Source organism: Micromys minutus, assembly GCF_963924665.1.
Source record: "Micromys minutus genome assembly, chromosome: 13".
NCBI lineage: Eukaryota > Metazoa > Chordata > Mammalia > Rodentia > Muridae > Micromys > Micromys minutus.
Window position 1 is genome coordinate 5,970,792 of NC_137982.1, and position 23,836 is coordinate 5,994,627.

At 48.3% G+C, this 23,836-nt stretch overlaps 1 protein-coding gene across 3 annotated transcripts in view; it reads left to right on the forward strand.

Annotated features, from left to right (window-relative positions):
- Window positions 1-4,162: 4,162 nt before the first annotated feature.
- ODF2 (outer dense fiber of sperm tails 2) overlaps window positions 4,163-23,836 on the forward strand; it is a gene marked incomplete at both ends in the record, with an annotated part of 43,738 nt that continues 24,064 nt past the window's right edge. Inside the window, 7 exons of one of the 3 annotated variants that reach the window (XM_080928047.1) lie at window positions 4,163-4,326; window positions 6,546-6,636; window positions 7,762-7,887; window positions 17,327-17,497; window positions 18,464-18,624; window positions 19,603-19,732; window positions 20,241-20,372. In XM_080928047.1, coding sequence (XP_080784173.1) covers window positions 4,163-4,326; window positions 6,546-6,636; window positions 7,762-7,887; window positions 17,327-17,497; window positions 18,464-18,624; window positions 19,603-19,732; window positions 20,241-20,372 — 975 coding nt within the window. Of the gene's footprint in view, window positions 4,327-6,545; window positions 6,637-7,339; window positions 7,494-7,761; window positions 7,888-17,326; window positions 17,498-18,463; window positions 18,625-19,602; window positions 19,733-20,240; window positions 20,373-23,836 lie in introns of those variants that run through there. The other 2 variants (XM_080928045.1, XM_080928046.1) reach the window with 2 other exon arrangements.

Here is a 23,836-nt window from a genome sequence, read left to right on the forward strand (position 1 = left end):
AACCTGTGAGAATTTTCTCTTCCAGCTCCTCCATGTAATGTGACGGCACCAGGAAGAAACAGCCAGAACCACTCGGTAGCCCCTCTGTATCCTCTCCTGGGGCAAGGCTGTGGCAGCTGCATCAGGGCCCTGGAGCAGGTGTTCTTGGATGGAGACAACCTAATCAGGCCCTTGGGTAAATGGAGCCAAGGGGACTATAAGACATCCCTCAATTCAGAGTTGTGTGGTTGGGGCTAGGACTGGAGTCCACAAGAATTCCTTGAAATTCAGAGGGAAGAAAACTACATTAGACATGTCTCTGATGGATCATTTTCCTGTGACCATGAGTTTTATTTTATTTCAGTCTTTTCTTCTTTCTCTTCTCCTTGCTCTTTTCTTCTTCTTTTTTTGTTCTTGTCCTCTGCATCCTCCTCTTGTTTTATGAGACAGGGTTTCTCTGTGTAGCCTGGCTGTCCTGGAACTCACTCTGTAGACCAGGCTGGCCTGAAACTCACAGAGATCCTCCTGAGCACATTAAAGATGTGAGCTACTAATCAGCATTTTAACTTTTTTTTTAAACATTACTTTTGTTTGTCTGTATGGGTACAAAAACACAGGAGTGCAGACACTGCAGAGACCAAAAGAGGGAGTCAGGTCCCCTGAACTGTGAGCATCCTAAAGTGGATGTTGAACTTGGGTCCTCTGTAAAAGGAGCACAGATTTTGAGCCATTTCTCCAGCTACTCCACATACCTTATTCTTGTGCAACCAGAGTGGAATCTCTTTTCCTTCCTTCCTTTCTTCCTTCCTTCCTCTTTCCTTCCTTCTTCCTTCCTTCCCTCTTTCTTTTTTTTCCTTTCTTCCCTCTTCCTTCTTCTTTCCTTCTTCCCTCCTTCCTTCTTTCCTCCTCTCTTCTTCCTTCTTTCTTTTCTTCCTTTCTTCCTCCTTCCTTACTTTCTTCTCTTTCTCTCATTCCTTATTCTCTCTTTCTCCTTCTTTCCTTCTTAGTGGTAGAGTTTCATTACATAACTCTGGGTGGCTTGGAACTCACGGAACTGCCTGTCTGTCTCATCTGTGTGCTGGACCACCTTGTGTCCCACCGAGCCTGCTTTGTTGTTTATTGCCGGATTGGAGATTCTGACCTGTTTACTCCTTCACTCAAACCCTCCCACAGCTCTCCAGGAGCTGAGGGTCAAGAGCTGACACAGACTCTTGGCCTGTGTGGCACTTTATGGCCTAGTTCTGCTGACCTGGGCAGAATCTCTCACCACCGTGACCATAACACTTCAGAGGACTGCACACTCCCCGGTGCTGCCCTATAGAACGTTTTGTATGTGCCCAGGCCTGGATGTGCTAACTCCATACCTGTTGTTCTCCGCTCAGAACCTCCCATCCCCCTCTCAGTCACACATGCACACAACTCTCAGGGCCTCAGCATCTCCAGTACCATCACCTCTGTGAACCTTCTCCTGCCTGCCCTAAGAAGATCGTAGGTCCTGTTCCTCCTTCTCCCTCTTCCTCCCCCTCCTCTCACCTCCTCTGATCCCTGGCTGCCTTCTATTACAGTGACTGAAAGACTGTTGCAGCTCTTTGAAAGCTACCACCTAGCATCTGAGTGGTTTGCACTCGGAGGACATCCTGCCATTCAAAAAATACTAGCATGTGCTTTGACTGTATTCTTAACTGTAAGTACACTTGAAGTTTCACTTACTTGTATGAATGTTTCATCTGTCTGTATGCATGCCCACTCATCACATGATTAGTTCCCTGTAGGGGTCAGAAGGGGGCATCCAATTACCCAGAGCTGGAGTCACAGATGGTTGTGAGCCATCCCTGTGGGTGCTGGGAACTGAATCGAGGTGCTTTACAGCAGCAGCCTGTGTGCTTACCCAATGAGCCCCCGCTCTAACCCCTACATATAAAAATAAACCCCCTTTGCTTTCTTCCTCATCTGGCTGTCATGGACTCTCGAGACGGAAATGTGCTAATGTGCCTTGAATGTAGCATGAACTCAGTTCAGTGAGTGAGGGCATGCTAAGAAATGAACAATTCCGTTTGGAGGTAGCAAAAGAACATTTAATTAATTGTAAGAAGGTCTTGCTATGTAGACCAAACTGGCCTCAAACTTCTGGCCAAATTGACTTGCCTCAGCCTCCTGAATTCTGAGATTATAGGTGTACCACCATGCTTACAAAGGAGACACTTTACAGACATGTTTAACCTGGACTTTGAAGCAGGAGGTTTATCTATGAAATAGGGAATTTGATGTATGAAGTGTGGAAGAGACAAAAGCTTGGAAACACCACTGTTGGCAATTGTCTAGAGAGAACAGTTGCTGGACAGTGTGAAGACAATTTTTCATGGCGATTATAAAATGTGGTACTGGGGCTGGAGAGATGGCTCAGTGGTTAAGAGCACTGACTGTAAGGAAAAGATGACGGGGCACCAATGAAAGGAAAAGTCACTGAAAAGAAGAGTCACAGGGCACCAATGTTGTGAAAGGATAACGATCCGAGTCACGGCACCAATGTTAGGGGAAGGATGAAGAGAGTGGGGGGCATATGGCCCATAGAGGTGCGGCGAGGCCTGAGGGCAGGGGAGATGCCTCTGGGAGGTCCATGTTGGGAATCCCTTCCCTGAGGGACCAGCCACACAACAGTATAGTACGGAATAGAGTTTATTCAGGTCATGGGAGAGTTAAGAGGGTGGTAGAGGCAGAGAGAGAAGTAGAGGAGTAGAGGAGTAGAGGCCGGCCATGAGCACGTGGGAGAGAGGGGGGAAGGGAAATGGGAGAGCAAGGCTGCAAGAGCACAAGGGCAGGAGAGGCCAAGAGAGAGAGGAGGGGTCAAGCAGCTCCTTTTATAGTGTCAGGTCACTGGGGCGGAGCATACCTGGCCACTGCTGGGTAATTGAGGGGTGGGGTATACCTGGCTGTTGCTAGGTAACTGAGGGGTGGGGTTTACAGAATCCCAACACTGACTGTTCTTCCAAAGGTCCTGAGTTCAATTCCCAGAAACCACATGGTGAGTTACAACCATCTGTAATGAGATCTGATGCCCTCTTCTGGTGTGTCTGAAGACAGCTACAGTGTACTCACATACATAAAATAATAAATCTTTAAAAAATGTGGTACTGATATTAAGTCCAGGGTTTTGCTCAGGTCAGGCAAGGGCTCTATCCCCAGCTATATGCTCTTGTGGAACCTCAGGATGGTAGGGATAGTTAGGAACGAGCGATCCAGACTGCCTTTCAACTCATGGTAACCTTCCGGCTTCATTGTTGAGATTCCTGGCAGAGAAAGAAAAGGGGCTCGGCTTGGTGGTGCACCCCTATATATAACCCCAGCGCTCAGGAAGCACAGATAGGCAGACTTCTGCTCAAGCGCAGCAAGTTCCAGGTCAGCCAGGGTTGCACGTACAAAATGAACCGTCAAGGGTTGACGAACAAATGTGACATGGTAAGACTGCCCTGCCGGGTGTGAAGGTAGTCAGGGTTCGCGCTCCAGGGAGGAGCTGGTGGGAGCACGACTACTGTGTTGGAGTTAAAGGTGTCAAGGAAATGAAGTCTATCCGGCCCTGAGGTTGTTAAAGTATCTCAGAATCCAGGGCGGGAACGTGAGCCTCGAGACCGTCCCCCACGATTGGCTAACAGGGAAGCATAGTTGAGAAGATGGCGGCTCAGCAGAGAGAACCTCAGCAGAGTAGGTCCGTAAAAAGCGGCGTACGGTGTGCCGGAGGGTGGCAGGGGCGTGGGGAGTGCGGCCTCTTCCTTTTGTTTGGTCCCTGTGAGAGAGGGGCACAGTTTGGGTAGTGTGCACAAGTTGTCGGCACTGAGTGGACTAGGCACAGGGATGACTTCCAGAAGCCCCAGCCTGTCGCTTGTTCAGATTCCCCCCCGCGTCCAGCTTCCTACTGTGTTTCGAGGGGAGCGCGTTAGGGCTCAGGAGTCAAGAGGACCAGGGCAAAATGGCGGAGGGGACGCGGTGCCCTGAACGGTGTGGGTCAAGACCAGGCTGGCCTGCGCGGTAGGCGTCGCGCGTCTCCCTGGCGACCGGACGGTGGACCGGTCTCGTGACCCGGAAGTGGGCGGAGCGTTCCCTACTTGGGCGGGGCATCTCTGTGACGCTGGGGGCTGGGCCTAAATGGCGAAACCCGAGAGGCTCCAGGGGGGGTTTGAACTGGCCAATGGGCGAGCTGCCGACCGGTTGTCGGAAAAGGAGGCGGAAGCGGGGAGGAGCCGCCGCGGGAGCCGGACTGCATCCGCCGCGGCGTCTCCATGGCACGACCCTGGCCTCCGACTTCAACGACTTCATAAGGAGACGGTTCTGGGCGCAGCCGTGCCGCTCTTGGTGAGAGGCCACGCGGCGGGGCAGGGCGTAGAGCGCCGCGGGTTCAAGCCCCGCGCTCCCGGCCCGGGGCTGGCTCGACCGGGCACGGTCCCCGCGTCTAGGCGCGCTCCTTCCTGCGTCCGAACCCGGCCCGCCCCGCTCCTCGTTGGGCGCGGGCCCTTCCTCCTCCCGCTAACGGGCGGGCCGGCCGCCTCCGTCCTCTCCGGGTCATCGGCAGCGCTCTTTCCCTCCTCTGCTGCCCTCGGGCAGAGCTGCGCCCTTCTATGGGCAGAACCCCGTTCCCTCTTGCCCGCTGGTGGGTGGCCGTGCGCCCCATCCTTCCCGGAAGCCACCCCTGCTCTCTGCGGGCTCGGCCACAGCAGTTATATGCGATCGGGGTGGGCAGGCCTCCGGGGTCCCTCCTGGCCAGCTCCGGGGATACGGGTGGTCCAAGAGCAGTCTGGCTGCCCAGGCCGCCCCTCCTAGGCGGTCGCTCCTCCCCCTCCACCTATTGGTTCTCCTTGGTAGCTATTCTGCCGGGAACGCCCCTTCACCTAGGAGACAGTTGCCTCGGCACGGTCCCGAATAACCCTCCAGCTCCCTGTGCGGGTTCCCGCCCTTGGGGGCCCCATTGGGGCCTAGCGGTTCTCACCTTCTTCGCACGCCAGGCAGCCCTCAGGTTTAAACCCTAGTAGCCGTCGGCCCCGCTATTCTTCCCGGGTGGGGCCTGGGCATGCTGGTCGTTGTCCTTTCAGTGACGTGCCCCCTCACTGTCCAGCCGCGCCCTCCACCTGCCTCCTGGCGGCGCACTCGGCACCCCGCAGGTCGCTCAGCCTCTCCTGTCTCCCTCCCTCCCCACTTTGGCAGGACAGTTGCTGTGCGACTTGGACAGTAGAGGAGCGCCTCCCAAGTTTTCATCCAACTGCCACCCCCAAAGCTTCCACCCTCCTCCCCTCAGAGAGAGGACGTTTGATGCCTGGCCCCTGAGATTCTCATTGGCAAGCCCCTCTGGGTCCCCCTGAGCAGAGCCTGCCGACCCAATTGCCCAACTTTGCGGCTTTGATGCTTAGCCATGTCTGCCTCATCCTCAGGCGGCTCCCCCAGGTACAGCCAATGTGGGGGGCGCCTTTGCAGTAGGGCAGGGAAAGGTGGTCAGGGCTCCCCAGGCCAGGCTCAATGGGAACTTCTTTTAAGTTTCCCAGGTAGTGAAAGTCTGGACCAAAAACACTTAAAAGTGACTTCAAAAGGGGAGGAGTAAGGACACACAGGCTCATTCCCCTATGGCTTCCAAGTAGCAAACAAGATCACTCTTAACCGTATTAACCTGCTGAGTTCAGCTTGGTTTCTGACTAGTTGGTAGCCAGGGTTGTTCTTGAATTCCTGATTCTCCTGCCTCCATGTCCCATGTGGTGGCTTAAGAGCATTTCCCACCATGCCACCTCCAAACTAGTGTTGAAGTGAGCAGAGACCTTATGAGTAAGTAGGAGGGGGGAAAGCCGAGTTTCTAGTTTGAACATGCTTCCAAGTGACAGTCCGGCTCAGCAGTAGATGTTTGTAAGTGAACTTGAGCGGAGTGCATCCCGCAGCGCTGATGCTTTGGTTTCGGTATTTCCCCTAGAGTTGGTGAGAGCTCGGCAAAAGCTGTCTGGGAACTGTAGGGAGGCAGTGGGATAGGTTAGCTCTGATCATTCCAGGCCTTTCTCCCCCAGCCTGGAGCCTAGGATTGGCTGTTTTTTCATGTTGGGCAGCATATGTCCAAGCAAGGCTCTTGCATGGTCAGTGTGTGGACTGCGTTGGGAAGTGGGGTCTCCATGTGCTCCAGCAAACGTGTGAGCCTCCCCTTTATAAGTTGTGTCACAGTGACTTAGCTCCGGAGCTGCATGTCTCTTCCCAGAGGAACTTGGGGACCGTAACCCTTGTTGAGACTGCTGCCTTGGCAGCTTTTTTTTTTTTTTCTTTTGGTTACCTGATAGGATGACAGCACAAGGTCATAATACATATGATGCGATGGCAGGTTTAAAAGGCCAGACATGCAGACCCCCTTCACCTAGTATCCATCCTCCTGCTGGGCACACCATGCGTGCCTTGTGCTCATCTTCAGGGAGCCAAGGGATTCAAGACTGGTTCTCCTGGCTGCCAATTCAATAGCCAACCACATGCAGTGTGTCATTTCCCAAGAGCTGAGAAATAGGAGAATCCCGGTTTTCTGCTCATAATCTGGTTCTTGTGCCCGGGTGCAGGTTTCCATCGTGTGGGAAGAACGGAGTAACGAGTCTCACACAGAAAAAAGTCTTGAGAACACCTTGTGGCGCACCCAGTGTAACTGTTACGGTAGGTGGCCCTCACAACCGCACCATCAGAACTGCTTTTGCAAGGCTTTGCTGGGGGCTGCCCGGGTGCTCTGTACGGAGCTGTTGAGCATGGCCTGCTTGCTGACAGAGGAGCCGGGTGTGAGGAGGTTGTCTTGATATCCTTCCAGTGAGATGCCAACATCTTCCGATATTTTAAAAAAGAAAACATTAAATAAAAAGCATGGGGGAGATGGGGTGGGAGCTGCTGCTGGGCAGGGCTGTTCCTGGGGTACAGTTCTGCTCAAGTTTGCTCTGGAGTCTGTACAACCTTCTCACTCTTGGCATCCCCACCAGCCGCTGTGCTTTAGTTTCTTACTTGCATGTGACCTGCATGTATCTGTAGCTTGACCATTCTGAGTGTTTCCCATACTAATTCGCATGCCTGGTTAGAAGATACAGCTTTGCAGCTGACCTACACTAAGTCCAAGGAGGAGCCGCCCAATCCATCTGGCGTGGGCGGAGCGGCAGCTCTGAGGACCCTGCTTGTGCTTTTAGAGAACCTTGTCCCGAGTGAGCCTTCAGCTGAGACCTCTGCAGAGTCTGCCTATGTGACACGCCCACCTTGCTTTCCGCCTGCATGCCAGTAGTTGGTAGCTGTCCTGCTCACTTGGTGGCTGAGCTTTCAGGTGTCCTCCCCGGAAGCCTCTGAGCTCTGTTTTTATGCCCAGTTTACTCATCCACAGATCAATCTTTTTTGTGTTGCCCTCCCCTGCCTGCCAGAAGTGAACCATGAAGGACCGATCTTCAACTCCCCCCTTACATGTTCACGTGGATGAGAACACTCCTGTCCACGTCCACATAAAAAAACTCTCGAAACCGTCCGCAGCCAGCAGCCAGGTAGGAGCACGGCAGAGGGGCAAGGCCACAGCTGTGGATCAGGACGCTTTCTCCCGGCCCAGCCTCCTTGCACTTCTGACTCCAAAGGTTTGGGAGACACATTTTTTTCTGGAAGTCAGGTGCCTGGTTAGAAGGTAGGCCTCTGGTCTCCAGCAGCAGCAGCAACATTACTCAGAAGAAGCCCCCCTGCAAAGGTGGCATATGCCACCAGAGTGACACTGTGAGCAGCTGGGCCTGGAGATGATTCTAGTTTTGTCCCTCTCTACAGAAATCTCATAAGCGCGGAATGAAAGGGGACACCGTGAATGTACGGCGGAGTGTCCGGGTGAAAACCAAGGTACCTTGGATGCCCCCTGGAAAATCATCTGCCCGGCATGTGGGATGCAAGTGGGAGGTAGGCCCAGTCTTGTTCAGGCTTCTCTTCTTGGACTGGTCAGTCAGATTCTAGCAGGCTTCAGACTTGGTATGATTGTAGACATTCCAGTGAAGCCTCATTTACTGGGTACTTTTGTAAACCTTGAAAGCTCATGGCACCACTTAGACTCAAGTTTGCTGTGTGGTAGGTTCTGCTGTTCCACTGTAGAAATGAAACAGCTGGGAGCTGACTTGCCCAGAGTCTTACAGAGAGAGCAGCAGAGCTGGAGTTAGGACTCTGTCTCATTTTAGAGACTGAACTTAGCCTCTGCTTTGCCACATAGATTTAACGTGTCTGTCATGGGAAATATAATTACCATTGAGGTTGAGTATGTGCATATGTACATATACCAACCTAAAAAATAGCCAAGAAAATAGCCACATTGATGATTGCAAGTATCTTGTTTGTCTACACTGCTTTGGAACAAATGAATTATCTACAGTATTAGTAGCCAAGAGAATATGTGTCTTATGCTGTACCTTAACAGTGTTTATTCATGTACCTGCTCAATCACCCAACAACTCATCCACTCACTCATTCACCCACTCACCCACCCACTCATCCACCCACCCACCCACCCACTCATCCACCCTACTCATCCACTTCACTCATCCACCCACTCATCTAATGGTTCACATGCGGTGCATTTCCTGAGACTTGCACCACCCATTGTCAGCATGGTTTTAGCTATGAACCTGGCAAGACATGATCTTTATTACTCCTTTTAAGCATATTACAGTGAACTCAATGTTAAGAAAACGTTAAAATAGCTTTCAAGTATGTTCTGAACAAACTCCTCATCAGCAGTAGAAATAAAGACTTCAAAATAATCTTTAGGTGTGCTGCAAACACCTTTAATTCCAGCATACTGCACTCGGGAGCCAGAAGCAAGCAGGTGACTCTCTGAGTTTGAAGCCAGCCTAGTCTACTTAGTAAATTCCAGGATTACATGGTGATACCTTGAATCACACAAAACAAACTTGCTCAGCCTGATCTTTTAGAGTTAGTCTTTTTCTTTTAGTTTGTTACTCTGAAAATGAGAAACCCCCCAAACAGATGTAATTGTGACATCCAGAATCATACCACATGGGCTTGACTCTTTGCCAGTTTATTCACAGGGAATCTGGGTATCCTCTGGAACGCATGGAAAGTGCTATGAACAGTTTAAAATCACAAGGAAGATGGGCATTTCTGGCTCGGGTGTACTCACTTGAGCGCACTTAGCGTGTCTGAGGCCCTGGGTTCAGTGTCCTGTATTGCCATCCTGAGAGACACTGCTCCCCCAAAAGAAGGCTGAAATAAAAATGGTCCCTTAACAGTATTTTATTACCTCAGTAGTAACCATTGAAAAGTAAAATCTTGCTGAGTGTGTTTGCATACTTCTTGAATTCCAGCAGTCAGGAGGCAGAGGTAGATGTGTCTCTGAGTGTGTGGCCAGCCTGGCGTACAAAGCAAGTCCAGGACAGTCATGGCTTGTTACATAGAGAAACCCTGTCTCAAAAAACAAACAAACAAAAAAAACAAAAAACCCACCAACCAACCAAAAGAAAAAAACTCTTTTTGAAACATTTATTCACTGGGAGTGCCTATAATCCCACCTTTTGGGGGGCGGAAGCAGGTGGATTGATTGCTAAGAGTTAGAGGCCAGCTAAGACGTAGTGAGGCTTTGTCTCAAAACCAAAACTAAGTTGGAACAAAAATAGCAAGGTATCATTTTTATTGAGTTGAAAGGAGTTTAAAGCTAGAGAGATAGATGCTCGGGGGTCAAGATGACCGACTGCTTTGCAGAGGACCTGGGTTCAGTCCTAGCGCCTACATGTTGCCTCGTGTCCCTGACTCAAGCTATACTGCTTTCTTCCATGTGACACCCTCTTCTGGATTCTGCATGTACGAGGCACACATATGTTTCACAGATATATAAGCAGGCAAAAAACATGCATTAAAATTAAAAAATAAGTAAACCAGCCAGGCAGTGGTGTCGCACGCCTTTAATCCCAGCTCTCAGAAGGAAGAGGCAGGCAGATCTCTGAGTTTGAGGCCAGCCTGGTCTACAGAGCGAGTTCCAAGATAGCCAAGACCACAGAGAAACCCTGCTTCTAAACAAGTAAGTAAGTAAATAAATAAATCTTGAAAAAAATGAAAACAGAGAAAGGATGTAACCCTTGCTCTCCTGCCCTTGCTCCCTTACCCTCTTCCTTCTCTCTTCCCATTCCCCTCCCCCATCTCTCTTCATGTGCTCATGGCCAGCCTCTACTTCTCCCTCCCCATGCCCTGAATAAGCTCTTTTCTATACTTTAAAATAAAAGAGAGAGAAAGGATGTAAAAGATTGCAATCATCCCATATTGTTGCAATAAATATTAAAAAAGGCTTATCTCTTTTTTGGCCTGGTGGTCTAACTCCAAGGGCCTGCTTCTAGTTCTGAGCCGTGCACACTTCTGTTGCTCTGTCTTAGCCAACCCCACGGTTTCTCTCCATCCATGGCACTCCCTTTTTTTTTTTAACTCCACCTGTGACTGCCTTCATCCCGGGGTGTCTTCGTTACCCCAAACAAAACTCAACCTCAACACAACTCTATAGCCCAATAGCTTTTCATACAGGTTTATGTATTCAATTCTCAATCCACAAACCCTCTTCACATCAAGATTTCATCAAATAGACAAAGATACAAATTACCCTTCTATGTGAGATATTAGATTTATAAAATCCCTAAACTTTCATAGCTACTTAATGCCAATAAAGTCCACCTGGATGTAATTCATCCTTGGCGCTGTCCATCTTGGAGCTCCTCTCTCTTCCCTTGTCCTCTGACCCCTGACCTTCTTTCTCTTCATCCTGCCCAATCACTGACTCTCACCCCTATTTTACTAATTAAAATGGGAAGGTTAGGATGAAATCACCTCTTGAGTCAGTAACTAGGCAGCCCTTCTTGGGGAAGTGAATTAGCATCAAGAAAGAAACAGCTTCAGGATTATCTGAATTATTATACCCAGTAGTTTTCAGGCCCAGTAGTATCAAGAAGGGTTTAAGACATTGTTGCTGTTGAGTCAGGGTCTTGGTAGCTTAGGCTGGCTTCAAGCTTGCTATTTAGTTGAGGATGTACCACTTGTCTGTGAAGAGCATCAGATTTCTTGGAACTAGGGTTACAGATGGTAACTGTAACTTTGTAGATGGTAACATACTAGCTAGTGAGCTAGCATGTGGGTGCTGGCGTCTAGCCTGGCAGTCCCTCAGGAAGAGTAGCCAGTGCTCCAACCCCAATATTTACTTTTATATATGTATTAAAAAGCCAGAGCCATCACTCTAGCCTCAGGATTTACACACACACACACACACACACACACACACACACACACGTATGTATTGTGGGAATGGACTTGTAAGTGCAGGTGCCCTCAGAGGCTTTATATTGCCCTGGAGTTGGTTATAAAAGGCAGTTGCTCTGAATCACTGGATGTGGGTACCGACAACTGAACCCCAGTTCTCTACAAGATCAGGTCATACTCTTAATGCTGAGCTGTTTCCCTTACTCCATCAGATCTCTTCTATTTTTACTTTTTTTAAACATTAATTTTATTTATATAAGTACACTGTAGCTGTCTTCAGATACACCAGAAGAGGGCATCAGATCCCATGACAGATGGTTGAGTCACCGTGTGGTTGCTGGGAATTGAACTCAAAACGTCTGGAAGAGCGGTCAGTGCTCTTAACCGCTGAGCCATCTCTCCATTTTTACTTTTGAGACAGGGTCTTATTGTTTATTCTTAGCTGGTCTACAACTCACTGTGTAGCTCAGATTGGCTTCACATGCAGAGATCTGCCTGCCTCTGCTGAGATATAAGGCACACACCATCATGCCCAGCCTTCCAACCTCCCCATCCCTTTCTTTTTTTCTTTTTTTTTTTTTTTTTTTGTTTTGTTTTGGGACCGTGTCTCTATTATTATGTAGTTCTCTGGCTGTCCTGAATTCACCATGTAGACCATGCTGGCCTTGAATTTCCAGAGGTCCACCTGCTCTCTCCCTCAAGAGTGCTGAGATAAAAAGCCTGTGCCACCACACCTAGCTCCTGCCCTTTTTAAAAACTAAAAAGGGGAGGGCTGCAGAGATGGCTCAGTGGTTAGAGCACTGACTGCTGTTCCTGAGGTCCTGAGTTCAATTCCCAGCAACCACATGGTGGCTCACAACCATCTGTAATGGGAACTTCTGGTCTGTCTGAAAACAGCTACAGTGTACTCATATAAAATAAGTAAATCTTTAAAAAAAATTAAAAAGGGGTGAGTGTGTGTGTGTGCACATGCGTGTGCGTGCATGTGCACGCACACGTGCATGTATGTACTCAAGGCAGTGAAAGGACAGCCTTTAGTGTTGTTACTCAGGAGATTTCAGCTTGTTTTTTGGGACAGGGTGTCACTGAACCTGAAACTTGCCAAGTAGAGGAGGCTGGCGGGCCATTAATTCCCATGGATCCTGTAGCCTCGTCCCCCAGAGCAGGAGTCATAGGCATGTACCACTGAGCCTGGCTTTTTATGTGAGTTCTATGTAGGAACTCAGGTCTTCAGGCTTATGCAGCAAACACTTTCCTGACTAAGTTATATCCAGCCCTGACTTTGAACTTGTGATCTTCCTGCCTCTACTCCTGATGTGCTGGACCTATAGGTACACACCACTGTATCTGGTTTTATGTGGTCCTGGGGATTGAGTCCAGGGCTTCACACACTCAGCAAACACTCTTACCAGCTGAACTACATACATCTTTAGCCTATTTCTCAATAGCTTACAAATCATATTTACCTATCTGTGTGTGCAGGTGCACGCAGGTCAGAGGGAAACTTGGAGAGTTGGCTTTGGCATTCTACTTTGTAGAGTTCAGCTCTATTTACATAGAAGCAGTGTGTCTGTGTCTCATGGTCTTGCATAGGCTGATTCACACGCTGGCTAGGAAGATCTGTAAGCTATGGAGAGCACTGCTTACCGCCCAGCATGGCATATGATACTGTTGTTTCCCTTTGTCTTTTGAGATAGCCTCACGCTATCCTGCTATCCTTGAAGTCTGTGTAGAGCCGAGACTGGCCTAGAGCTGACCCTTCTGCCTTCACATGCAGGTTGCTAGGATCCCAGGTCCCGGCCACATGCCTAGCTCCATCCCCGCTGTGCTTTGTTGAACTGTGTGTTCTTACTGCTGCTTTGGTTTATCTTTGCTCCAATTCTGTTTATTTCATTATTTTGAGACAGTCTCCCTATGCAACTCTAGTTGGCTTGGCATTCTTTATAGAGACCTGCTGGTTTTGAACTCAGTGGTACACCTGCTATGCATGGCAATGTTTCTGTTAATAAGCATCTTAGATTATACTCCTTTTGTTTTTTTCAAAAGATTTATTTATTTTATGTGAGTACACTGTTGCTGTCTTCAGACACACCAAAGAGGGCATCAGATCCCATGACAGATGGTTGTGAGCCACCATGTAGTTGCTGGGATTTGAACTCAGGACCTCTGGAAGAGCAGTCAGTGCTCTTAACTACTGAGTCATCTCTCCAGCTCTATATTCTTTTTCTTTTGTTTGTTTTGCTTTTTGAGACAGAGTCTCTCTGTAGTCTTGGCTCTCCTGGAACTACATCAATCACCTGCCTCTGCCTGCTGAATGGGACTGAAGGCGTGTACCACCATGCCTAGCATGCATCATGTATTATGAAAACACTTTTCTAGGTGGGCAGTGGTGACTCACACCTTTAATTCCAGCACTTGAGAGGCAGAGACAGGTGGATCTCTGAGTTAGTGACCAGCCTGGTCTACAGGGTGAGTTCCAGGGCTACAGAGAAAAACGAAAAACAACAACAAAACCCCAAAACGAAAAAAAAAAAAACTTTTAAAAAGCGGAGAGGCTTGGGGCTACTCTAGTGGTACAGGTCTGTAATTAAAGCACCAAGGAGGCCGAGGCAAGAAGATTGCTGTGCGTGAGGCCAACCCAGGCTACATGACCCTGTGTCAGAAAAAAAAAAATCAAAGCATGAGAGGCATTCTCACCCAGAGCTGTGCTTTCAGCATACAGAAAAGCACCCACCTCGTCTGCCAAATGGTAGGTTATGCCTGTAATCTTAGCACTGGATAGCCTGGGCTACTTTGAGAGTTTATTTAGAAAAACAGAACAAGAGCCTTTAGTCCCAGCACTTGGGAGGCAGAGGCAGGTAGATCTGCCTGGTCTAAAGAGCCAGGAATTCTAGGACCCAGGGCTCCACATAGAAACCATGTCTCTTGAAAGAACCAAAACACAAAAAGGGTGGGGATAGGGCTGGCAATAAGATGCTCTGTGTGAAAAAGAACCTGCAGCCAAGTCTGATGATCCAGTTTAGTCTCTGGGATCCACATGGTAGAAGGAAAGAGATGTTGTTGTGAAGTGGCTGGTGGGATGGCTCAGTGAGAAAGGTGTAGTCTTATCATTCAAGTCTGGTGACCTGAGTTAAATCTCTATAAATCATGGAGGGATAGATGTCAAGGATCAGCCTCAAAAAGTTTTCCTCTGACCTGCATGTGTACATCATGGCATGCAGGAGTGTATACACACACACACACACACACACACACACATTTTAGTTAAAAAAAAAGAGATGCTGCAGAAGTGACCCTTCTTGTTGACTGTATGTGGCTGGGAGAAATAGTCCTGCTCCCTTACCTGGGAGTGTAATCTTAGATTCCCCGGAGAGGTAACTTGTCCAAGCTCTCCCGGGAGTTCACACTGCAGCTGTTTTTCCTGCTTTGTCTTGGCTTGGCCTCCATCCCTGTCCTGGTGATGCCTGGGAAGCTCTGACCTCATGTTTTACATTTTGAGCAAAAGGGAAAGGTCCCAGGAGTTCACATTTGGGATAGAGCCAGAAAAAGACACCAGAGACCACGGTAATTCCTGAGGGCACTCGATTTATTTATTTTACATGTATGAGTGCTTTGCTTGCACTGTATGTTTGTGCATCATGTGTGTGCTTGGTGTCACACAGGTCAGAATGGTTGTGAGCCGCCATATTGATGTTGGGAATTGAGCATCACCTGTGCTCTTTAAAGGCACCAGGTTCAATTGCCAGAATTGACCAGAGTTCCAGTTCCAGGGACATGCAGTGCCTGTGGAGCCCAGGAAAGAAATCAGGAAGGAACTGGATTTACAGGCAGTTATGAACCATCCTATAATGCTGAGAGTCAAACTCGGGTCCTCTGCAAGAACAAGTACTCTTAACCACTGAGCCACTGCTCCAGCCCCATCTGAGGTATTCTTGTTTGATCTGTTGTTGATGGAGGTACTGGGGACTGACTCAGTCTCAGAGAAGCATGTACCCTACTACTGAGCTACATCCCTAGCCATTGTTGGATCCCCTTCCCCACTTTGTCTTTGGAAGAAAGAAGATCTAAGTTCTCTTCAGTCTTTTAACATTTTTTAAAATATTATTTTTATGTATATGACTAATCTGTTTTCACATACACCAGAAGAGGGCATCATTAGATCCCACCCATTACAGATGGTTGTGAGCCACCGTGTGGTTGCTGGGACTTGAACTCAGGACCTTTGGAATATCAGCCAGTGCTTTTAACCATCTCCCTTTCTATTTAAAATTTTTTTGAGAAAGGTTCTCATTGCATAGCTGATGTGAAACTCCCTGTGTAGATCAGGCTGATCTTGAGTTCACAGAGAACTCCTCAGTCCTGGGGCTACAGATGCAGGCCACCGTGCCCAGCTTCCAGTTTGTCTCTGGCCTGTTCTCATCACTACCTCGTTACCAGAGTAACCTCTGCCTTGGCCCTTTCCTATCACAGTCTCCCTTTTGTATGATTTTTTAGTTGATTTTATGTGCATGAGTGTTTGCCTGTTTGCACGACCTTGTACCGTGTGCACACAGTGCCAATAGAGGACGGAGAGGGTGTCGGGTCTCCCAGGACTGGAGTTACGGAGAGGTGTGAACACTCATGTCAGAAAATACTGTACACTGCTGAGCCATGTCTCTGCTCTGCTTTGTTTTTTGTGGGGCTCAGCATTAAATAAAAGCTCTATGTGTACTAGGCCAGTGCTCTACCACCAAGTTGCCCTCCAGGCTGTTGCTATAAAAACAGAGTTGTATTCATACTCTAAATTTTAATTCTTTCCTTATCTTCTCAGAGGTGGACTCGTTCCTTTGCTGTTAGTAAGAATTGCGGCACATTTTGCTTAGTACTACATAAGCTGTTTCTGTAACTTTTTTGTTTTTGCATTGCTAGGGCTTAAACACTTCCTTCAATGAGTTCTTGCTATGTTGCCCAGGTTGGCCTAACTACAGGCTCAAGTGATTCTTCTTCCTCAAATTTTGCAGTAACGGGGACTAAAGATGTAATGTTCATTTTTATTTTATTTTGTTTCTGAGACAGGGCCTCATGAAGTCAGAGCTGACCTTGGACTTGCAGTGGAGTGGAGGATAACCTTGAATTTACATGATCCCCCTGTCTTCACCTCTTAAGTGCTGGGATTACAAGTGTGAGCCACCACTCCCAGCTGCTTGCTTTGTGCCAGGGATTGAACCCAGGGCCATGTATATGGATGGTAGGCTTTGAGCTATTGGCCCGGTTCTTCCACGGCTAGCTTGGAACTCACTATGTAGACCAGGCTGGTCCTGAATTCATAGTGATTCACCTGCCTCTGCCTCCTCAGTGGTTGGATTACAGAGCACATACATGTGAGCGAGAGCACATTTCAGGGAAACCAGCAGAGGGCCTCAGGTTCCCTGATGGACTCACCCATGTCCCGGGAGCAGACTTGGTCATCGAAGTCTCAGTACACACGCTTCACTGTGAGCCATCTCTCTAGATTAGTTTTGTTTTCTAGGTATTTTCCTGAGTGTATGTAAAGAACTGTATGCAGGTCTTAGAACCCAGAAGAGACACCTCACATCTCTTCAAGTCTTGGAGACAGGGTTTCTCTGTGTAGCCCTGACTGTCCTGGAACTCTGTAGACCAGACTGGCCTCGAACTCAGAAATACATTGCCTTTGCCTCCCAAGTGCTGGGATTAAAGGCGTGTGTCACTACTGAAACCCACCATGTGTCTGTTTCTCTCTTTTTCTCTTTTTTAAAAGGTAGAGTATTTCTTTATGTTGCCTGATATGGTCTTGAATTCCTCTTCCAGAAGTCTCAGCCTCCCAAGAAACTGGGACTATTCAGGCAGACAGCACGCAAACCTGGCCTTCTTTATAACTTAACATTCTAACCCATGCCTTTTTTTTCAATGTTAGAAATTCTTCAAAACCATCATTTAGACTTGGGTAGGTAATGTTTCCTTCAGGAGGGTCTGGAGTGGTTGGTTCCTGGGCAGGGCCTCTGGGTTGGCACTGGCTTGTGTTGGCTCTGCAGCTGCTTTAGCGGTCAGAGGCTTGGCCCTAGAAGCTTAGGTGTCTCTTCCTCCTTTGGGCCAGAATCCACCTCATTGCCTGGAGATCACACCACCGTCTTCAGAAAAGCTTGTCTCGGTGATGCGATTAAGTGACCTTTCTACAGAAGACGACGACTCAGGTCACTGTAAGATGAACCGTTACGATAAGAAGATTGACAGTCTAATGAACGCGGTCGGTTGTCTCAAATCTGAGGTAAGGGGACTGCTGGGCTGGAGAGCTGCACCCCAAGAACAAGCAGGTTGGGCTAAGCCGGTTAGCCCATGGATGCTTCCCTCAGGCTATCTGCAGGCCTCCCATCCATCCCCAGCAAGCCTTCCCTGGGCTTCTATTTGGAGCAGTCAGTGGGCAGCTTGAGTTTCCACCACACTGGGAGCCCTCTCTGAATACTTAGTTTTTCTGGTACTCTCAGTGGGTGGCCAGATTTGGCTCACATCATTAGTGAAGGTCCTAGTGTTAGCTCTTGTTTATTGTGTGAGGCACTGGCTGGCCTCAGACTTGTACCATCCTCTAGTGCCTACTGAGGGCTGCAGTTTCAGGAGTGTGCCATTCCCTGGCTCTGCTTCCACCCAGATAAAGTGTCTGTGAAACAGAGCACAGCCTTTGCTGCTTAGAAAAGCTAAACAGAAATAGAGGAAAAGGAAATCTCTCTTCACATGTGGCAGGGACACTTGTGGGGAGGGAGATGGGAATGGAGCTGGAAACAGCCCACATGTGGACTCAGACCAGGAAGCAGGAAGTGGTGGCATTAAAAGCCAGGTCCTAACTGCTAAGGTACCTGTGTCTTTTTAGCTCTCCACTCTCCTGGAGGTTCTAAGACCTTTCTGGCAACAGGTTCTCTTACCCCTATAGCTCACTGTGCTTTTTTTGTGACATCTTCCCTCCAGTGGCATGCCAACTGTGCTACTGTTGCTGCCCAGCCCCGCCCCTGGATAGCATCACTCAGCTTCTTTGTACTCAGGTTCTTCATGTTTAGACAGGGTGGGGTATATGCCCGGAGGAGGAGAGCAGTCAGTGTTTGTGTGACTGTTTACTGGGACAATGTCTAGAAGCTCCCAGACACAGAGCCCTATCACTTTTCTTAGTAGGGTTTCTTGGAGCAATGGGTCTTCAGGGACGAGCCATTCTTTTGGTTTCCCTTTCCTGTGTCCCCTTTCCAAGGTCAAGATGCAGAAAGGTGAACGCCAAATGGCCAAAAGGTTCCTGGAGGAGAGGAAGGAGGAACTGGAGGAGGTAGCACATGAGCTTGCAGAGACGGAGCATGAGAATACGGTGCTCAGACACAACATCGAGCGCATCAAAGAGGAGAAGGACTTCACCATGTAAGGGACCCAGGCGGGGTTCACGCCATCCTGCTGGCCCAGAGCCCTGGAAGCAAAATGAAGTCAGTGGAGGGAAGCAGCTCTGGGAGTGCCTGTGGGGGAGCCAGCACCGCATACCACTGTCCCTGGAGGAAAAGGAGGCCCCAGTGGGAGCGGTGTGGATAGTGGAGAGAGACTCCTTTAAACGGGCTGTTGGGGAGACAGGACTGTGGGGTTAGGCAGGTAGGCATTGGAAGAAGAAATGTGGAGAACATTTTGTGGGGAGACCCAGGGTAGCCATCATTTACCCTGAGCAATAGGGTCACAGCTGCAGAGGGCAAAAGCGGTCACAGAAATTCCAGGCTTGTGGCATTGTCATGTTACACACACACACATACACACACACACACACACACACACACACACACACACACACACACACATGTAGGTATGTATAGAACCCAAGGCCTGTGCATGATCAGTGCTTTACCTCTGAGCCACAACCCCCTAGCCTGGTAGGTAACACTTGGAGGATGTGGAGAACACTGAACAGCTGAACAGAGTGTCCAGGCATGGTAGCATGGCAGCATGAGGAGGTAGAGCCAGTAGGACTGGGAATTCAAGCCCAATCCTTGGGACAAAGCAAGTTCCAAAGCCATCCATGGCTACGAGAGACCCAGACTCAAAAAATAGCCAGAGCAACTGACAGGAAGGGGCAAGTGAGCTTCCATATCAAGAACATGGAGGCAGTCTTGATAGTCAAGGCCATAGGTTATGCCATGGGACCCCTGGGTAGACCTCTATTCTAATATTGAAGCAGGTATGTCTCTGGGCACGCATCTTTCCAGAAGGCTACTTGGGCAGGAAGGGCTGTCTGCACCTCTTCCTCATTTGTTTCCTGGCAGGAAGGGAGTCTCTCAGGCCATTGTGAGTTGGACATCAGAGCTCTGGGTAGGCTGGGTCCTGCTAGGTCTCAGGAATCTTGTTTTCTGGCCCCAGGCTTCAAAAGAAACACCTTCAGCAGGAGAAGGAATGCCTCATGTCCAAACTGGTGGAGGCTGAAATGGATGGAGCAGCTGCTGCCAAGCAAGTTATGGCCTTGAAGGATACCATCGGGAAGCTGAAAACTGTAGGTGGAGCCATAGGATGGGGTGGGGGTGGGGTGCGGGTGGGGGCTTTACGAAGTCATCAGACTGACTTTATGACATCTCCAGGCTGGGGGAGGGCACACCTAACTGCTCAGTCCCAACCCCCCCCAACACTCTCACTTCCTGGGCCTTGGTCCCTTGAAGATGACCTCTGTTGATCAGAGCATCTAAGGAGACCAAATCATGGGCCTCTTGGGATCACAGTGAGTCAAGGCATGTGGTTGATTCCTGAGAGTGTCAGCCACCAAATATTGCCATCTTTCTTGCCACACTCATTTACACCCACTGGGTACTCCCATCCCCCGTTCCACCCCCTCCCTTCCCCACATCCACTTCAGGACACCTGTCCTGGACCCCTATGCCTCACTGTCTTGTGTCTTGTCTTCCTGGCACCTCCAACTCTTGAAGCACTCTGCCTGTCTTCCTGTGTTGTGTAACATGCATGGAGCCTGCCTCCCCTGCACTCTGTAACATATGCTTCTCCTCCAGGAGAAACAGATGACTTGCACTGACATCAACACCTTAACGAGGCAGAAGGAACTTCTCCTGCAGAAGCTGAGTACCTTTGAGGAGACCAACCGCACCCTCCGAGATCTGTTGCGGGAACAGCACTCCAAAGAGGTGAGCATCTGAGCTAGGGTGCTCCCATTCATCCTTCTCTCCTACCTGCTCACTCTGTGAACCCTGCTGGAACGACTCTAAACAACTCTGTAAGATCTGACTGGAAGGGACCAGGGAGAGACTCAGGAGTAGGCGACCCAAGTGTTTGTCCAGTCATAGCTGGTCTGGAAACTGAAGGACCTGAGCAGTCAGAAGGCACTGACTGAGGGAGGACGAGTCCCAGACCTAAGTCCTCTCTCCCTTTCTCCCTTTCTCCTCTCCTCTCTCCTGTCTCCTCTCTCTTCCTTGAATAGTAATGTGTAGCCCAAGCTGACTTGAAGCTCACAGCCTTGTCACATCCTGCCTCAGCTTTCAGAATGCTGGAGTTAGGCAGGAGCCACCATACCTCCCTCAGACTGCGCTTTATGTTAGGGAGAAAAATGAGTAATGGCTGGTATCCACAAACTGAATGGTTTCACCTGATTTTCTTAGTTCTAAGTATACACTATCCAAGTGTAGTGGCTTATGCATGTATGTCAGCTCCTTAGAGTCTGAGGGACATCTGGAAGTTTGAAGTCCATTTGGGCTATATAGTGAGACCGTGGTTTTTGTTTTTGAAAGATTGATTTGTGTATATGAGTACACTGTTGCTGTCTTAGGACACCAGAAGAGGGCATCAGATCCCATTTCCAGATAGTTGTGAGCCATCATGTGGTTGCTGGGATTTGAACTCAGGACCTCTGGAAGAGCTGTCGGTGCTCTAACCACTGAGCCGTCTCTCCAGCCTGTACAATTATCATGAGTCCATAGTCATAGAGCACACCCGTCTGTCCCAGAGCAGCACGCTCAGTCCAGGCATTGACAGCTCAGGCCTGGGACCCCAGCACGAAGGAAGCACAGGTAGCATGACAACCTTGAGGCCCAGGCCAGCTGTGAGAGGAGACACTTCCCCCAAAACAGACTGCTGCAGCCTTACTGTCACCGTTCTATTCTTTCAAAGTCCATGACTCAGGGCTGGGTGTGGGGACACTTTGGTAGGGTCACACAGAAGGACCAAGAGTTTGAGCTTACCCTCATCTAGAGATTAAACACTAGCCAAGCTGGAGCGGCATGAGACCCTTCTCAAAATTAAATGAACATGCCTCCAAGATGACTCAGCCCACTATGTAAGTCCGGGTAACCTGAGCTTGATCCTGGGACCCACAGAAAGGTAGGAGAACTAACTCCACAAAATTATCCTCTGACCTCCATGTTTGTCATCATATCCATGTAGATATATTTGCATCGTACATGTGTGTGTAGAGATTTAAACTAGAGGTCTGTGTCTGGAGGCAAGGCTCCAACACTGAGCAATAGCCCCAGCCTTTTTGTCCTCTCCAATTTTTCTTTGCCCTTTTAAAATGTTTATTTAAAACAGGTCCCAACAACCGCATGGTGGCTCACAGCCATCTGTAATGGGATCTGATACCCTCTTCTGGTGTGTCTGAAGACAGCTACAGTGTACTATATATAATAAATAAATCATTACAAAAAGGATAATTGTATGTAGGACATACATTGCACATTAGAAGCTACTAACTTTTTTTTTGGTAGTTTGTTACTAACCAGAGTCATTCTGTTGCATGGTGGGTGTTTTGAACTTACTATTTTTTGTTGAAAAAAATTTTTTAAGATTTATTCTGTTGGTGTGTGTGTCTGTCTATCTGTGTGTCTTTGTGTGTGTGTGTGTGCTCATGTGAGTGTGTGTGTGTGTGTGTGTATGCTTGCACAGGAATTCAATGCCTGCAGAAGCCAGAAGAGGGCATTTACTCCCTTAGAAATGGAATTACAGGCAGTTTATGGTGGGAGCTGACCTCAGGTCCTCTGCAAGAGTAGTATGCACTCTTAACTACTGAGTCATCTGTAACTGAAATTTTGAATCCTTGCCCAACATCTTACCAGTTATGTCTCCCAGATCTGCCTGTGTTTACATCTTACAGATTCTGTATATGAATGAGCTGATGTTGCCTTTGTCTGTGCCTTCCTTATTTAATACTGTGTTCCTCAGGTTCAGCTATGCTCTGCACAGATGGCAGCCATCCCCCACCCTCCAGTGCTCACAGAATAATAATGGATGTCTCATTGTGCACTGTGTACATACTTGTTCATCAGTGGCTTCCCAATACAGTTGACTCTTGGGATTGTGACTACTATTAGGTCAGCCGACATTTGTATTTTCCATTGTTCTGGGGATTGAGGTAGGGGCACATGTTAGACAAGAGCTTTATGCTGATCTACATCCCCAGCCCAACAAACAGTCCTGAAAACTGATATATCAGATGTCAGATGTTTTCTATTTGTCTCATACACACACATGCACACATAGAGACACACATAAAATAACTAATAAAAATAATATACTCACTGCCCAGCTTACAACATCAAGTCCCTTGTGTCTCCCTTTGTGATAAACGTCCCCTTAAAGGGAAACTATATTTTTGTTTTTATTTTCTTTTATGTATATGAGTATTTGCCTGTGTGTGTCTATACACCATGTTGGTTGAAACAAGGATTACATTCTATAGTCTGGGCTTGCCTGGAACTCAGTCTGTATCTTCAGACTCAACAACAATCCTCCTGCTTCAGCCTCTGAAGTGCTGAGATTGCAGGTGTCAGTCACCATGTCCTCCTGATACTTTCGTGACATTACCTTTCTTTAAGTCCTAATGCAGCTTTTGTTGCCGCATTCTCACTGGAGGGGACCTCTTCTGTCGGCAGACACTTGTCAGTCTATTCCTGCCATGTTGTGTGTGTCTGTCATGTGTCGCATATGTCTTCTGCACTCGAAAGTTCCCGAATGTGTGTTGCAGCACAGGCCTGGGAGGGAGAGCCAAGAGGGATATTAGGTCTTTGCCCAGCCTGCACTACACAGTGATTTCCAAGCTACATACTGAGAGCCTGTTTCAAATAAATAGATGAGAGATAGATAGATAGATGAGAGATAGATATTCTAGGATCTTTTTCTATTAACTTTAGTTATAGCCAAATTCTCTAAAGTAGTAATACTTGTTTAATTTCTGGCTTGGTGATCTCAGGCAGGTAATTTCATACCTCAATATCCCCATAAAATGGAAGAACAAACATCCTCCACTTGGGATTGTGCAAAGATGAGGAAGTTTGTGTTTGAGAACTGACAAGCTGACATCCTTCCAGGCATGTGTGACAAGTGCCTGTTACATTGTAGCTGCTGCTTATCCTGGGAGACTGTGGCAGTCTAAGAAAGCCTTTCTATAGTCATTTTGATTTTTTTCTCTTTTGTGGAGAACAGGGAAAGGTTTTGTGTTGTTGTTTTAAAGACATATATATATATATATATATATATATATATATATATATATATATGTACACTGTCACTCTCTTCAGACACACCAGAAGAGGATATCAGATCCCATGGTTGTGAGCCACCTGATGTGGTTGCTGAGAACCGAACTTAGAACCTCTGGAAG